The sequence below is a fragment of the Chanodichthys erythropterus genome, chromosome 8, assembly GCF_024489055.1.
Source record: "Chanodichthys erythropterus isolate Z2021 chromosome 8, ASM2448905v1, whole genome shotgun sequence".
NCBI lineage: Eukaryota > Metazoa > Chordata > Actinopteri > Cypriniformes > Xenocyprididae > Chanodichthys > Chanodichthys erythropterus.
Genome location: NC_090228.1, coordinates 3,842,626 through 3,859,052, shown reverse-complemented (window position 1 = coordinate 3,859,052; position 16,427 = coordinate 3,842,626). Strand labels below are relative to the sequence as shown.

The window sequence follows — 16,427 nt, the reverse complement described above, 5'->3', positions numbered from 1 at the left end:
CTCCGATAAAGTAAAACGGGTTAATGCATTTACTCAACCACAAGCATTGTCGGCTTAAGCATAACCGGGGTATGAACATGCATGTAAACATGCTCAATAAGTATGTTTAACTTGTGCTAACCTTCTAATGGCCTTTAGCACTGGTAGTGTTGAGGGGACGCCAGGCTGTGAAAGAGCTTGACCTTACAAACTCGGCCCCACCGGGTGCCTGCATTTCCTCACTGCCCTTGAGCTGGCTCACATTTAACCTCCCAGTAGGGTTATTAGCCTAGCATTTGTGTCTGTCAAACAGTACAGCCATGTGACCTTGGGTGCCAACTCAGCATCTGCCTTGTTATGGGGTCAAACTAGTTAAGTATTCATGCAAAATGCAAACAAAAAATAATAATGATGCAGAGTTAGGACAGCAAAATAAACAGACTTTTAAAGAGGACCTATTATGCCCTTTTTCAAAGTCTTGATTTTGTTTTTTTAGGCTCTATTAGAATGGATTTTAATGCTTGAATGTTCAAAAAATATTATTTTTCACATATTCTCCATTGTTGCAGCTCCTCTCTTCTCAGTCTGTCAGTAACGCTCTGTTTAGTTCCTGTCTCTATGAAGCCCCTCCTTCTGAAAAGCACAATGTGCTCTGATTGGTCGGCTGGACCTGTGTGTTGTCCCTTACCATAACCACCAATTTCAGCACACTACTAACTACCTCAAGCAGGCCCCGCCCCTTTATTTTGCATATGCCTTGGGCGGGAATTATTTAAATGAGGAATATTGTGATGGAAGAAAACTCAAGACTACAATGGAGGAGTTTCAGGGAGTTATGACACTGATATAGAGACCTTTACACTTTACAGACCTTTTTCATGCTCAAACAGCAAAGTTGAACATGTAAAAAAGCATAATAGGTCCTCTTTAAAAAGGGAAAAAACAGACTCATGTTGACCATGACAACAACTATAAATCGTCGGTATACAGTATAAACCTTCTGAACAGTTAAAGTTCTTCATTTCCATCCATAAATCAATGTATATGTCAATGGATGAAATGGGTTTAGAGTTTAGGAAATGTGATGGGCACTTGTTTGGGCGTATATGCTAATATGAAGAATGGAAGGCTTTGATTGGACAAGAAGAATATACCTGTTTTGCGAATAGCTGCGTCTGCTGTGCAGGTGTAGTCGCTGGCGGCCAATAGGAAGCACGTGCCTTCGGTGTGACGGTCCTGGTCACGCACACTGGAGTGACGCATGGGTATCCGTTCCTCTGGAGACATTGTGATGTCACTTCCTGCGCTGCAGTCCGCAGACAACACTGGTGGGAAATGAAGAGCATGGGCGGTGAAAAACAACATCTGGTTATTTGGGACACAGACCAGCTAGAGACAGAGGTGAGAGGTCACTCTCAAGACGAAAATAGGACCGAAACTGGGTCGAACGAATGAGTCATCAGAAGCTGTGTGTGGGTCAGGGTTTGCCTGCATTGTGGACATCAAAATGTCCCGAACAACGATGGCAAAACCTGAAATTACCTACAATGTTGAAGGAAAACAGCTTAAAAACATCCTAGATGAAAATGCAACAGTGCAGACAGGCTTCTGTGAGAGACATGACAGAAAATATCATTATGAATCACTGGGTTTTGGAAATAGGTTCATTTTGATGAACTTTTAAGACTTTCTTGTCATTTTTTTGTATGATGCATCATTTACTAATATCCATCAGTTCATATCAGTCCATTTACCAATCGAATGAACTACAGAGCCCCTAAAGGGACATGTTGGAGGGAAAAAATGTGAGGTGGGAGGAACAAATATATTTCAACACTTTTACATTCTGTCGCAAAAGTTTTGAGAGACTTTGCATTCGCTCAAGTCAAACTTGTAAGTTTTGTGAACAAAAGCAAAGTTTCTCGGGGTATGCAGAGGCATTGAAATACAATTTTTCCTTTCCATCTCCATGTCCCTTTATATGAACAGTGTTATTTTAATATTATTTAAATATTTTTATAGTATTTATTACTATATTGAATAAGCTTTTAATTTTATAATTTCAGTTTTCATCTTAATTTCATTTTTTTTTTGTAATTTCGCTATGTGCTTTTGACATTTTTATTGTTTTTTGTCTTTATTTCAGTTTTAGCCATTTTAATACTTCACCTTAAACTTATTTTATTTCAGCTAGTTGCCAAAGCAGCATTTTTTTTTTGCTTTAATATTTCATCTAATCTTTATTTCAGATTCTTTATTTTATTTTATCAGCTTTACTTTAATTAATGCTAACTACATTTTTAATATATATGTATATGTATATGTATATATGTATATGTATATGTATATATATATATATATATATATATATATATATATATATATATATATATATATATATATATATATATATATATATATGAAAAAATTGATATATATAAATTTTAATTTTATATATATAAATTTAAACACCTCTGATAGGTCATTGTGATATTTTTTATGAAATCCGAGAGCTTTCTATATATATATATACATATATATATATACAACACTGATCAGGAAAACACAATGATGACATTTTTTCCCCAACTTAAAAACACATGAAAACAGGTCAGTATTGTATAGTCTGTATATACCACAATATCAGTACCGGAAACCCTGTACAATTAAACTGATTTCAGGTTCAACTGACCCCCATCAGATGCATTTCATATGTGTTTTTTGTTTGTTTGTTTGTTTGGCTCAAAAACAGTTGGACAGCTAATATAAGGCCCAACTTATCCCACTGTTAAATCCTGTGAAAACCATCGAACAGCAAAAGCACATCACATGTAAATGACCAACACGCACAGCATCCTAAAATCTGACCAGCATCACTCCACCAAACTGCAGTTTTCTATTGTCTCCACATGAGATTATGTCAGACTGAAATATCGCAGTGAAATCCAGCCCATCTTCAGGCTCCTGAATGCATCTCCGTGGCAACAGGCGAGCTGCGCTAGATATGCACCCTCTCTTAGGCTCAGCTCTCTAAGGAATATCTGAAATGCCATCAGATTTAATCCTCCAGGTAAAACACACACCTGACTCGGTGGAGTAAATGACACAGCACTCAGGCACTGGGTCTTACTTTAAGGTATAGTTCAGCGAAAATGAAAACTTCCTCATGTCGTCCTTCCCATTTGTTTTCAGTTCAAAAACAATGATGTCATTAATGTCTCATGCCATTGGTTATTATGTGTCATGTGACTGTCACACTGTAATCGCACTGTCATGCAACTCCATTTATTTATTTTAATTTCACATTCAAGATAATTAACTAATATTACTTGCTGTTTGTTATTTCTTGTTTGTAATTATTTGTAATTATTTATTAAATTTACTAGCAACTTATGTGAGAAAATTAAATAATTTTGAAGTAGAAAGACTGAAATGTACGGAAGAGGATTAGGGCCAAGCAATAATAAAAAAATAAAACCATCTCGAGATTAAAGTTGTTAAATTTCAAGAAAAAACTTGTTAAATTTCGAGAAAAAAGTTGAGATAAAATGTTGAGAATAAAGTCATTAAATTATGAGAATAAAGTACTTAAATTACGTGAAAAAAGTCATTAAATTATGAGAACAAATTCGTAATTTAACGAATTTGTTCTCGTAATTTAACAACTTTTTTCTCGTAATTTAATGACTTTGTTCTCAATATTTTATCTTGACTTTTTTCTCGAAATGTAACGAGTTTTTTCTCGAAAATTTAACAACTTTAATCTCGAGATGGTTTTATTTTTTTATTACTGCTTGGCCCTATTCCTCTTCCGTAGAAATGGTATTTTCTTGTAAAATATACTCCAATAATTGTTGTTTTATTTACAACTTTGATTTTTGTGTAGTTAATTATATTGAATGTGAAATTAAATAAATGGAGTTGCATTACAGTGTGACAGTCACATGACACATAAATACCAATGGCATGAGACAACTATTAAAAAAAAATATATTTAATTTTACATTCAATATAATTTACTACACTTTAAAAAAAAAAAAAAAAAATCAAAGTTGTAAATAAAACAAAACATTTTTGAAATACGTTTAACAAGACAATACCATTTCAGTCTTTCTACTTCAAACTACACATTTATTCAATGTGTTACTTGCCATTTATGAAGTTTACTATTAATTTCTGAATGGGAATTATTTTTGTCAGTGTATTTGCTTTTCATCAACTCATGAACCACCTGATGTCAAAAGTACCGGTACTTTGGTACCAAGTTGGTACTGAAATTTTAAAAATATGTTTTCAAAATGCTTTCAAACACTCCCGTGCATTGATCATTGTAGCCAATCACAGACATATCTGTTGAGCACATGAACATAATGGCCAATCAGAGGTCTTTAAAGAGTTAGTTCACCCAAAAACGAAATTTCTGTCATTAATTACTCACCCTCATGTCCAAACCCGTAAGACCTTCGTTCATCTTCAGAACACAAATTAAGATATTTTTTATGAAATCCGAGAGCTTTCTATCCCTCCATTAGGAGCAAGGTCAAGGTCCAGAACGATAGGAAAGACATCATTAAAGTAATCCATGTGACTCCAGTGGTTTAACCCCAATTTCATGAAGCGATGCAAAATCATAATTTACCTCTACATTTACAAAATAATATTATCCAAAGCGCGTTCACGGAACCACCTCTGGTTTTGAGTCAACACAACACGCATGTCGTAGTGCTCCCCCTACTGGACTGCAGGTCAATACTTTCATAAATAAAGTGGTAAATTATGTTTTTTGTGCAAACAAAGCACTTGCTTCACTTCATAAAATTGAGGTTAAACCACTGGAGTCACATGGATTGCTTCAATGATGTCTTTCCTATCGTTCTGGACCTTGAATGTGTAAATTTTTTTGCGTTCAAAACATCCAAATGTCTTACGGGTTAGGAACGACATGAGGGTGAGTAAATCCTTTAAAGGATTAGTTCACTTTAAAATGAAAATTACCCCAAGTTTTACTCACCCTTAGGTGTATATGACTTTCTTCTTTCTGATGAACACAATCAGATATATATTAATAAATATCCTGACGCATCCAAGCTTTATAATGGCAAGAAACAATGAGTATGAAGCTAAAGAAAGTGCATCCATCCATCATAAATGAACTCCACACAGCTCCAGGAGGGTAAATAAAGGCTGTCTGAAGCAAATTGATGCATTCGTGTAAGAAAAATGTCCATATTTAACAAGTTATGAAGTAAAATATCTAGCTTCCGCCAGACCGCCTTCCGTATTCAACTTCCCGTCAGTTACGCTTGTTTCGTAAGTTGAACAGGGAAGGCGTGGGACGTAGCGTTAATGTTTTGAACTGCAAGAGTTTTAAACTTTCTTGAATACGGAAGAAGGTCTAGCGGAAGCTAGATATTTTACTTCATAACTTAAATATGGATATTTTTCTTACACAAACGCATCGCTTCAGAAGGCCTTTATTAACTCCCAGAGCCGTGTGAAGTACGTTTATGATGGATGGATGCACTTTCTTGAGCTTTATACTCAAGACTGCCATTATAAAGCTTGGATGCATCAGGATATTTATTAATATAACTCTGATTGTGTGCATCAGAGAGAAGAAAGTCATATACACCTAGGATAGCTCGAGGGTGAGTAAAGCTTGGGGTAACTTTCATTTTAAAGTGAACTACTCCTTTAAGTTAGTCAGAATCCGCTCAACAGCGCTCAAATGCAAGGGGGAAATGCTGGTATCCTCACATTTTTTACATTTCAGTGCTAACTTGGTTTCGAAGTACCGTTTCTTTTGATGGCTCAATCCTCATTCGGAAAACCCTGTTCTACTCAAATCATCCAGAGAACATCAGCATCCAAAAAAGAGTGACACTCCACCTTTACATGTGTTGAAGAAGAGGCTCTCACCTGAGCGGTGGCGCTCTAGTCCTCTGCTCTGTCCGAGGCACAGCTCTCCCTGCGTGCTGTTGCATGCTGTACTCAGATCCGTTTTGCAGTACGACGGCGAGCCTGTCTGCACAACCTGAGGGATGTGTTTCTTTCTCTTCTTGGGGAGCTTCTGTTTGGCCATGGCTAGCGAGTAGTACATGCCAAAGTTATTGACAATGACGGGCACCGGCATAGCTATCGTAAGCACGCCGGCGAGGGCGCAAAGCGCGCCCACAAGCATGCCAGACCACGTTTGAGGGTACATGTCTCCGTAACCCAAAGTGGTCATAGTGACCACAGCCCACCAAAATCCAATGGGGATGTTCTTGAACATAGTGTGGTGGCTGGCCGTAGGGTCGTTCGGACTGGCTCCGATCCGCTCGGCGTAGTAGATCATGGTGGCGAAGATGAGCACGCCCAACGCCAGGAAGATGATGAGGAGCAGGAACTCGTTTGTGCTCGCGCGGAGAGTGTGTCCCAGTACGCGAAGGCCCACGAAGTGCCGCGTCAACTTGAAGATCCGCAAGATGCGTACAAACCGCACCACCCGCAAGAAGCCCAAAACATCTTTGGCCGCTTTGGAGGAAAGTCCGCTCAATCCGACCTCCAAGTAAAACGGCAAAATGGCCACGAAGTCTATGATGTTGAGGACGCTCTTGACAAACTCCAGCTTATCCGGACTGAATGTCACGCGCACCAGGAACTCGAAGGTGAACCAGAGAACGCAAACTCCCTCCACGTAGGTGAGCGCCGGGTCCGTCTCGATCTCGTACTGCTGACTGGGGTCCGTCAAACTGTCGTTGCGAAACACGTCCGTCTTGTTGATGATCGTGTTGAAGGCCTCGTGGGTCTCCAGGCAGAAGGTTGTGATGGAAACCAGGATGAAGAACAAGGAGGCGAACGCAATGAACTGGGAAGAAAAAGAGAGAGACGGAGAAGTGAGTGCAGTTTCAAACAACCCAAGGTCAGCTCTTGTTTAGCTTGAATGGCGCTGACATCCATTAGCAACTATTTGTAGGCTGTGAGCTCTCAGTCTTTATACTGTTATTCAATGTCCATTTGTCCTTGTTTTTATTTGTTGGGTCTTAAAAATGCAGTGTTTTCATGGACACAGTGTCACGTTTCTATGAAAGCTTTGCCAAGCAGTGTTGGGAAAACTACTCAAAAACTGTAGCTAATTGGGATGGACAATTTATTTGCATATAAAATATAGTCAAAAAATATTACTTATGTATAACTAATACATAATAGATTTTTTAATATCAGGGATACAAACAGGTGAGGGGGGGAAAAGGTGAGAACAATGTTTTTTTTTATTTTTTTTTATTTGCTTTACACACTCATTTGTAGTTACTTTAAGGTTTTTTTAATTTATTTTTAATACCGTATATATCCAAAACTGTAATGCAGGATATTTAAGAATATATTGGCTGATTAGACGGCAATACTGAGCTAAACTGCAAACTGTTTGCCCTCCCTTTCTTCACCATTCCCACATCTCAGACCTCAAAAACATAAAATATTCCCCTTTAAAGACATTCGTTTTTAAAGTGAGAGTAAAGGAAACAATGTACACTACATATTGAAACAACCAAGTACCCTTGTAATTGAAATTTTCCATATTTATAATATTTATGTGTATATATATGTATATAAAAATAATGTATATTTTATAATATAATCATATTTGTATATAATTGTTTACATAAAAATAAAAATATTTGCATATGTATACACACATATACATAATTTATATACACACACACATATATTATGTAAACAAACTTTTCTGTTAGATTCGATTAATCACGATTAATCATATAAAATATGATATATATTTTCATATAAAATATAGCCAAAAGATATATAACTTATATCTTGTATAACTAATAAATTATATATCAGAGATTTTTTAACATCATTTAAATATTCCATATTTATAATATTTATATATGTATGTAATATGTTTATTTCTCACGTTTAAAAATAATATATATATATTTTTATATAAAAATATAATATAATCATATTTGTATATGTTTATTGTTTATGTAAAAATATCTTTATATGTATATACGAAATTTATATATACACACATATATTATGTAAATAAACTTTTATGTTAAATTCAATTAATTGCGATTAATCATATAAAATATAGTCAAAAAATATAAAAAATATTTATATATGTATGTTTATTTCTTATGTATAAAAAGAATATATAATATTTTTATATGTAATATTATAATATAATCATATTGTATATAATTGTTTCTATATATATATATATATATATATATATATATATATATATATATATATATATATATGAATGAATCAATTCAAAACGACTCACTGATTCATTTGCATTTGAATATATATATTCAAATGAATCAGTGAGTCGTTTTGAATTGATTCATGAACTGCCCAAAAAAAGAACAGACTCACTCTTGTGAATCAGTTAATTTGAATGGGTTTATTTAAATGCTCTTCCCAAAGCATCATATGAGAGAGCTGTGCAACTTTTATTTACAGTATTATCTTAGATTTATTGCTCGTCTGTGGTACAGCATACAATGTGACAAATAGAATTGCACTTTTAGTAAGTGTCTCTCCACCACCGTTGTCATGATAATGTGAGGAACACCAAAACACTCCAGTATCTTGGCCGGTCATTGGCGTGCAATATTTAATGTCAATAAAAGCCGTCAAATGAGTGAGTCAGACCTTACAGCAGCTGCGTTCAGCCCACACAACAGCGCTCCAGCCTCGTCTGTCAACACATCACCTTAATGTCTACACAATTATTCAGAAAGCACACATCGTAACAGACCCCGTGTGCCGTCACTCAACCACAAACATAACACACTCGCATAACTCAATATTAAACCCAATTATGGTAGTTACTGCACTCGTATCTCAATCTTATATTCACAGCGAGCCCACTAGAATAACAGATCACCACAGAACTGAAAAGACTCCAGTCACAGTATCGCTAAAGGCAGTAGCCAGAGCTGCCGAATGTGAAAAGACATCAGTGCGGGACAGCCTGTCCCCTCTGGATAACGTCTCAAAGGGGCCTGTCTCGCGCTTTTACTCTTGCTTTGTTTTAGCGTCCTAATGAGGCTTTAACTCATCTGGAGGGCTATAATCACCACAAAGCCAGCAGAAATGATCAGGACCGAAGCATTATGGGATCAGACAATGAAAACAACCTCCAAACGCACTATAATAGGGTCTTTGTTGGTCTACTGCGCGTGTGGTACACTTGTAAGCAGTATCTAATGATCTTGTCATCCACTGCAGGCTTCAGAAGTCTCCCATGAACTGCTGCTGCTGTGGCTAATGTGGGGTTTGGCAGAGAACACAGCTGGCAGTGATCTGTGTGGGGTTTCACATCCGCACTAACCTCGCTGTGTACCCTGTGACTTCATTAACCAAGAAAGCAGCCTAAAGCTGAGCTGTACTTTCATGTGTACACTAACAGTGCTTCATTTGCTCTGATTCTAAAGCCTAGTGAGCTGCACTGTAAAAAATGATTTGTTTTCACAACATTTTTTCTTTTGTCAAATCAACTTCAGTAATTAATGTGGTTCAAATAACATTACAGTTTGAGTTTCTGTTGATTAAATCAATCGCCTGCGTTGTATTAACTCAAATTTTTAATTTCGATGAACTCAAAATTTTAAGGCAACCAACTTACTTTTTTAAGGTAAACCAACAATTCTTTTTTACAGTGTGTATGCACCTGACAAATCAATGTCTCAACCATTTCTATAGAGGCAGATTTGTGTCTCAGTGTAAAAAACAAAACAAAAGGTATTTGTGACATAACATTTAATATAAGAACGAGAAATAGTCACATTATGAGATAAAAAGTCACAATAATTTATATGTAGAGTTGCATATATATATATATACAATAATTTTTATGTAGAGTTGCATATATATATATATATATATATATATATATATATATATATATATATATATATATATATATATATATATATATATATATATAATGCATGCATATAAATGTAGGGATGCATGCATTATATATATATATATATATATATATATATATACATATGCAATTATATACATGCATTAAAATAAAAAACACTTTTTGTAATAAAATTTTATTTTATATTTTATTTTATATATATATATATATATATATATATATATATATATATATATATATATATATATATATATATATATATATATATATATATATATATATATATATATACACGGAAGAGGATTAGGGTCAAGCAATAGTAAAAAAATAAAACCATCTCGAGATTAAAGTTGTTAAATTTCGAGAAAAAACTCATTAAATTTTGCGAAAAAAAGTCTAAATAAAATGTTGAGAATAAACTCATTAAATTATGACTTTTTTCTCAACAATTTATCTCAACTTTTTTCTCAAAATTTAACAAATTTGTTCTCGTAATTTAACGACTTTTTCTCGTAATTTACTGACTTTATTCTCAACATTTTATCTTGACTTTTTTCTCGAAATTTAACAAGTTTTTTTCTCATAATTGAATGAGTTTATTCTCAACATTTTATTTAAACATTTTTCTCGAAATTTAACAACTTTAATCTCAAGGTTTTTTATATATATATATATATATATATATATATATATATATATATATATATATATATATGGAATTACCCCCTGGAATTACCCCTTGGAATGCGGTTGGGCTATAGTTTTGGGCTAGATTTCCGTAGCAATTGGGCAGGTTGTGAAAACCTGGCAACCCTGAGATGATCCTGATCATCCTGATCCTGATGTACAGAGTTGCTAAACCATGAGCAGCATTTTAAATCAGCCTCTTATGAGGTTATATTTCAGTTATGATGCTGCCTATATAGACAGTAGACAGCAACACAGCTCACTAGGTTTAAAACATGCAGATCAACAAGCAAAAAAGCAGTTGCCCAGGAGCAACACTATTTACAAAAGACACCGTTTGACATTTGCATTGGACAGATTAGAACACCTGGAAAATAAAATTGTTATTGGCAGAAAAATCTATTTGAAGGAGTTGAGCTCCTTTGATGAGAGGCTGGTATCAGTATTGTTATTGGAGGTGCTTTCTATGGTGATACAGAGGCTTTATACTCCTCCTTATTTAAGTCTGTGGAAAATGGATCAAACGTGCACTCTTCCTGCACTCCCCGAAGTATGTGTGTGTGTCGTGCCATAGATAGCACTGTCTGTGACAGGTTCTGATGCTAATAAAAGAAAGTTCTGTTTTTTTTTTTATCCAAAGCTGCTTAAAAATGGTGAATTATTTGAGTGTGAAGCTGTAGACGTAGCTGTCTCCGTGAATCCGTGTGCGTGTGTTTGGCCGTGACTGAAGGTCACCTGTGGATGATTCTCTCAGGACCCCCATCTCTAAACATATGGCAGACACGGCGCTGTCGCCCAGGCAACAGTGTCAGGAAAAGCTCCACGACAACAAGACCCTGGTGTGTCAGACTCCTCTGAGTGTGATTATCAGAATACACCCCATCTAAAGCACACACACACACACACACATGCACGTTGACTTAGCTATCTAAATGAGGATAATGCATACAATGATTTGTTTTAGTAGTGTAAATTAAATTAATAATGAAATGTGGAGTGTGTACTGAATATGAGGAGGTTAACTATTACAAGATGATTGACAGGGCGTTTTACAGTGACAGAATGCATGTGACTATGAGACGGAGCGCAATTTCAGTCTCCCATAGGGCATAGTATAAGTAGACTGATTGAGACGCAGCATGTATATGATGCTGCGCATGACACAATAGTCACATATGGAAGGAGAGGGGAAACTGCTAAATTCCTTTGTGAAACAGACAACAAAATAATCTATATATAAATTTTGGAAACACAAACCTTGATGTTGGCTTGAGAAAGCCTGGCCAGAACGTTTGATGTAGTTTTAAAAGCTGGAAGTTTGAAGGTTTTCTATGGAGCCCCGCACAAGACAATTTGTTTCCTCTATTTGCTAAATCATGAGCACGATTTATTTCGTTCCCTCCATTTGCTAAATCGTGCACATGATTTACTATTTCGTTTCCTCGATTTGCTAAATCGTGAGCATGATTTACTATTTCGTTTCCTCGATTTGCTAAATCGTGAGCATGATTTACTATTTCGGTTTCCTCGATTTGCTAAATCATGAGCATGATTTACTATTTCGGTTTCCTCGATTTGCTAAATCATGAGCATGATTTACTATTTCGGTTTCCTCGATTTGCTAAATCGTGAGCATGATTTACTATTTCGGTTTCCTCGATTTGCTAAATCGTGAGCATGATTTACTATTTCGGTTTCCTCGATTTGCTAAATCGTGAGCATGATTTACTATTTCGTTTCCTCGATTTGCTAAATCGTGAGCATGATTTACTATTTCGGTTTCCTCGATTTGCTAAATCGTGAGCATGATTTACTATTTCGGTTTCCTCGATTTGCTAAATCGTGAGCATGATTTACTATTTCGTTTCCTCGATTTGCTAAATCGTGAGCATGATTTACTATTTCGGTTTCCTCGATTTGCTAAATCGTGAGCATGATTTACTATTTCATTCCCTCGATTTGCTAAATCGTGTGCACAATTTACTATTTTGTTTTCCTCGATTTGCTAAATCATGAGCATGATTTACTATTTCGTTCCTTCGATTTGCTAAATCATGAGCATGATTTACTATTTCGTTCCTTCGATTTGCTAAATCATGAGCATGATTTACTATTTCGGTTTCCTCGATTTGCTAAATCATGAGCACGATTTACTATTTTGTTTCCTCGATTTGCTAAATCATGAGCACGATTTACTATTTCGTTTCCTCGATTTGCTAAATCGTGAGCATGATTTACTATTTCGTTTCCTCGATTTGCTAAATCGTGAGCATGATTTACTATTTCGTTTCCTCGATTTGCTAAATCGTGAGCATGATTTACTATTTCGTTTCCTCGATTTGCTAAATCGTGAGCAGGATTTACTATTTTGTTCCCTCCATATGCTAAATCGTGAGCATGATTTACTATTTCATTCCCTCGATTTGCTAAATCGTGTGCACAATTTACTATTTTGTTTTCCTCGATTTGCTAAATCATGAGCATGATTTACTATTTCGTTCCCTCGATTTGCTAAATCATGAGCATGATTTACTATTTCGTTCCCTCGATTTGCTAAATCGTGAGCATGATTTACTATTTCGGTTTCCTCGATTTGCTAAATCGTGAGCATGATTTACTATTTCGTTTCCTCGATTTGCTAAATCGTGAGCATGATTTACTATTTCGTTTCCTCGATTTGCTAAATCGTGAGCATGATTTACTATTTCGTTTCCTCGATTTGCTAAATCGTGAGCATGATTTACTATTTCGTTTCCTCGATTTGCTAAATCGTGAGCAGGATTTACTATTTTGTTCCCTCCATATGCTAAATCGTGAGCATGATTTACTATTTCATTCCCTCGATTTGCTAAATCGTGTGCACAATTTACTATTTTGTTTTCCTCGATTTGCTAAATCATGAGCATGATTTACTATTTCGTTCCTTCGATTTGCTAAATCATGAGCATGATTTACTATTTCGTTTCCTCGATTTGCTAAATCGTGAGCATGATTTACTATTTCGGTTTCCTCGATTTGCTAAATCGTGAGCATGATTTACTATTTCGTTTCCTCGATTTGCTAAATCGTGAGCATGATTTACTATTTCGTTTCCTCGATTTGCTAAATCGTGAGCATGATTTACTATTTCGTTTCCTCGATTTGCTAAATCGTGAGCATGATTTACTATTTCGTTTCCTCGATTTGCTAAATCGTGAGCATGATTTACTATTTCGTTTCCTCGATTTGCTAAATCGTGAGCATGATTTACTATTTCGTTTCCTCGATTTGCTAAATCATGAGCATGATTTACTATTTCGTTCCCTCGATTTGCTAAATCGTGAGCATGATTTACTATTTCGGTTTCCTCGATTTGCTAAATCATGAGCACGATTTACTATTTTGTTTCCTCGATTTGCTAAATCATGAGCACGATTTACTATTTCGTTTCCTCGATTTGCTAAATCGTGAGCATGATTTACTATTTCGGTTTCCTCGATTTGCTAAATCGTGAGCATGATTTACTATTTCGGTTTCCTCGATTTGCTAAATCGTGAGCATGATTTACTATTTCGGTTTCCTCGATTTGCTAAATCATGAGCACGATTTACTATTTTGTTTCCTCGATTTGCTAAATCATGAGCACGATTTACTATTTCGTTTCCTCGATTTGCTAAATCGTGAGCATGATTTACTATTTCGGTTTCCTCGATTTGCTAAATCGTGAGCATGATTTACTATTTCGGTTTCCTCGATTTGCTAAATCGTGAGCATGATTTACTATTTCGGTTTCCTCGATTTGCTAAATCATGAGCACGATTTACTATTTCGTTTCCTCGATTTGCTAAATCGTGAGCATGATTTACTATTTCGTTTCCTCGATTTGCTAAATCGTGAGCATGATTTACTATTTCGTTCCCTCAATTTGCTAAATCGTGAGCATGATTTACTATTTCGGTTTCCTCGATTTGCTAAATCATGAGCACGATTTACTATTTCGTTTCCTCGATTTGCTAAATCGTGAGCATGATTTACTATTTCGGTTTCCTCGATTTGCTAAATCATGAGCACGATTTACTATTTCGGTTTCCTCGATTTGCTAAATCATGAGCATGATTTACTATTTCGGTTTCCTCGATTTGCTAAATCATGAGCACGATTTACTATTTCGTTTCCTCGATTTGCTAAATCGTGAGCATGATTTACTATTTCGGTTTCCTCGATTTGCTAAATCGTGAACATGATTTACTATTTCAGTTTCCTCGATTTGCCAAATCGTGAGCATGATTTACTATTTCATTCCCTCGATTTGCTAAATCGTGTGCACAATTTACTATTTTTTTTCCTCGATTTGCTAAATCGTGAGCATGATTTACTATTTCGTTTCTTCGATTTGCTAAATCGTGTGCACAATTTACTATTTTGTTTTCCTCGATTTGCTAAATCGTGAGCATGATTTACTATTTCATTCCCTCGATTTGCTAAATCGTGTGCACAATTTACTATTTTGTTTTCCTCGATTTGCTAAATCGTGAGCATGATTTACTATTTCGTTCCCTCCATATGCTAAATCATGTGCACGATATACAGTTTTGTTCCCTCGATTTGCTAAATCGTGCGCACAATTTATAAAATGAAGGATCGAATTAGTAAATCGTGCGCATGATTTAACCTACTATTTTTTTCCTGCATGTCAGGTGTGAGGCTGTGTAATTTTCAGTTTGAAGTAGTTTAAAAGCAATTGATCACATGAAAGGTTATGTTTAGTGCATTGCATTATGGGATACAATAGTCTGTGCAGTGTGCTTTGTTGTATACTGCAAATTTTGACAAATTTAGTGTTTGCATCCAAATCTGCATACTGAAATTTACATATTGAAATTATCTGATGACAACGTAGCATACTGCTGCTTAAAATTGTTCACTATTATATAATGCATCACACATCTACTTCTAAACATAGTATGTAGTATAGTACACTAGTGAACATAAAACAGACAGAAGTTATGAATACAGATGAAGTGTGTCATCTGCCAAAATCAAGTCTTGTCACGGCTTTATTTGCGAGCCGGTGAGACAACACTTCAACGCTGTGATTCACCGTCACTCAAATATTATCGCTGTCAGCCACATGCACACACATTCGCTGACAGCTACTGTAGTCTGTTATTATCCGACTAATGTATTGCGAGTAGTTCACGCACTCGTGAGGGGTCTGGACGACATCCCTGTGGCGGGAAAACGATGAATGTCAAATGAAGGGTGGAAGCGTATCAGAGCCACTAATGGCTTTCAGAGGAAATCTGCTCCAAGGTTCAGTTCTGAGATGTGTGTCTGTGGGTGAGTTATATGTGTGAATCACATCTACAGGTGTATCCCAGTCCCTGTTCAACAACAGGAGCAGGAAGTCCTTTCACACGAGCAGAGGGACGTTCCACAATCACACTCGCTCCCGGCATGCAAGTACTTATGTAGGTCACACAAAAAAAAAGGTGTCTGTGGATCTGTACCAAAAACGAGCGAGCTACACAGGCAGCTGCCTTCTAAGGCAGCATCCTAACAGGGATAAAAGCTCATAAGCGACTGATTTAGAAAGCTCTACATGGTCATAACTCTGTATGACACATAAACAGTGCTCCTCACATGGAGACTTGACTCGCAGTTCATTTCAATAGTTTTTAATCAGCATGCTAAAAACACCACAATATTCTACATATAATACAATTTTTATTGTATTTTTCTATATACTGCCATTCAGAAGTTTGGGGTCGGCAAGACAAGTCTCTTATGCTCACCAAGGCTGCATTTATTTGATTAAAAATACAGTAAAAATTGTGAAATATTATTACAATTTAAAATAACTCTTTTCTATGTG

General features: G+C 35.7%; 1 protein-coding gene across 7 annotated transcripts in view; it reads right to left on the bottom strand.

The window, feature by feature from the left end:
- kcnc2 (potassium voltage-gated channel, Shaw-related subfamily, member 2) overlaps window positions 1-16,427 on the bottom strand; it is a 125,670-nt gene that overhangs the window by 71,072 nt on the left and 38,171 nt on the right. For 3 of the 7 annotated variants that reach the window (XM_067390831.1, XM_067390825.1, XM_067390827.1), the window contains exons 2-3: window positions 5,899-6,829; window positions 1,134-1,304 (exon numbers count right to left, since the gene is read on the bottom strand). In XM_067390831.1, the coding sequence (XP_067246932.1) occupies window positions 1,134-1,304; window positions 5,899-6,829 (1,102 nt within the window). Of the gene's footprint in view, window positions 1-1,133; window positions 1,322-5,888; window positions 6,830-16,427 lie in introns of all 7 variants that reach the window. The other 4 variants (XM_067390826.1, XM_067390828.1, XM_067390830.1 and 1 more) reach the window with 4 other exon arrangements.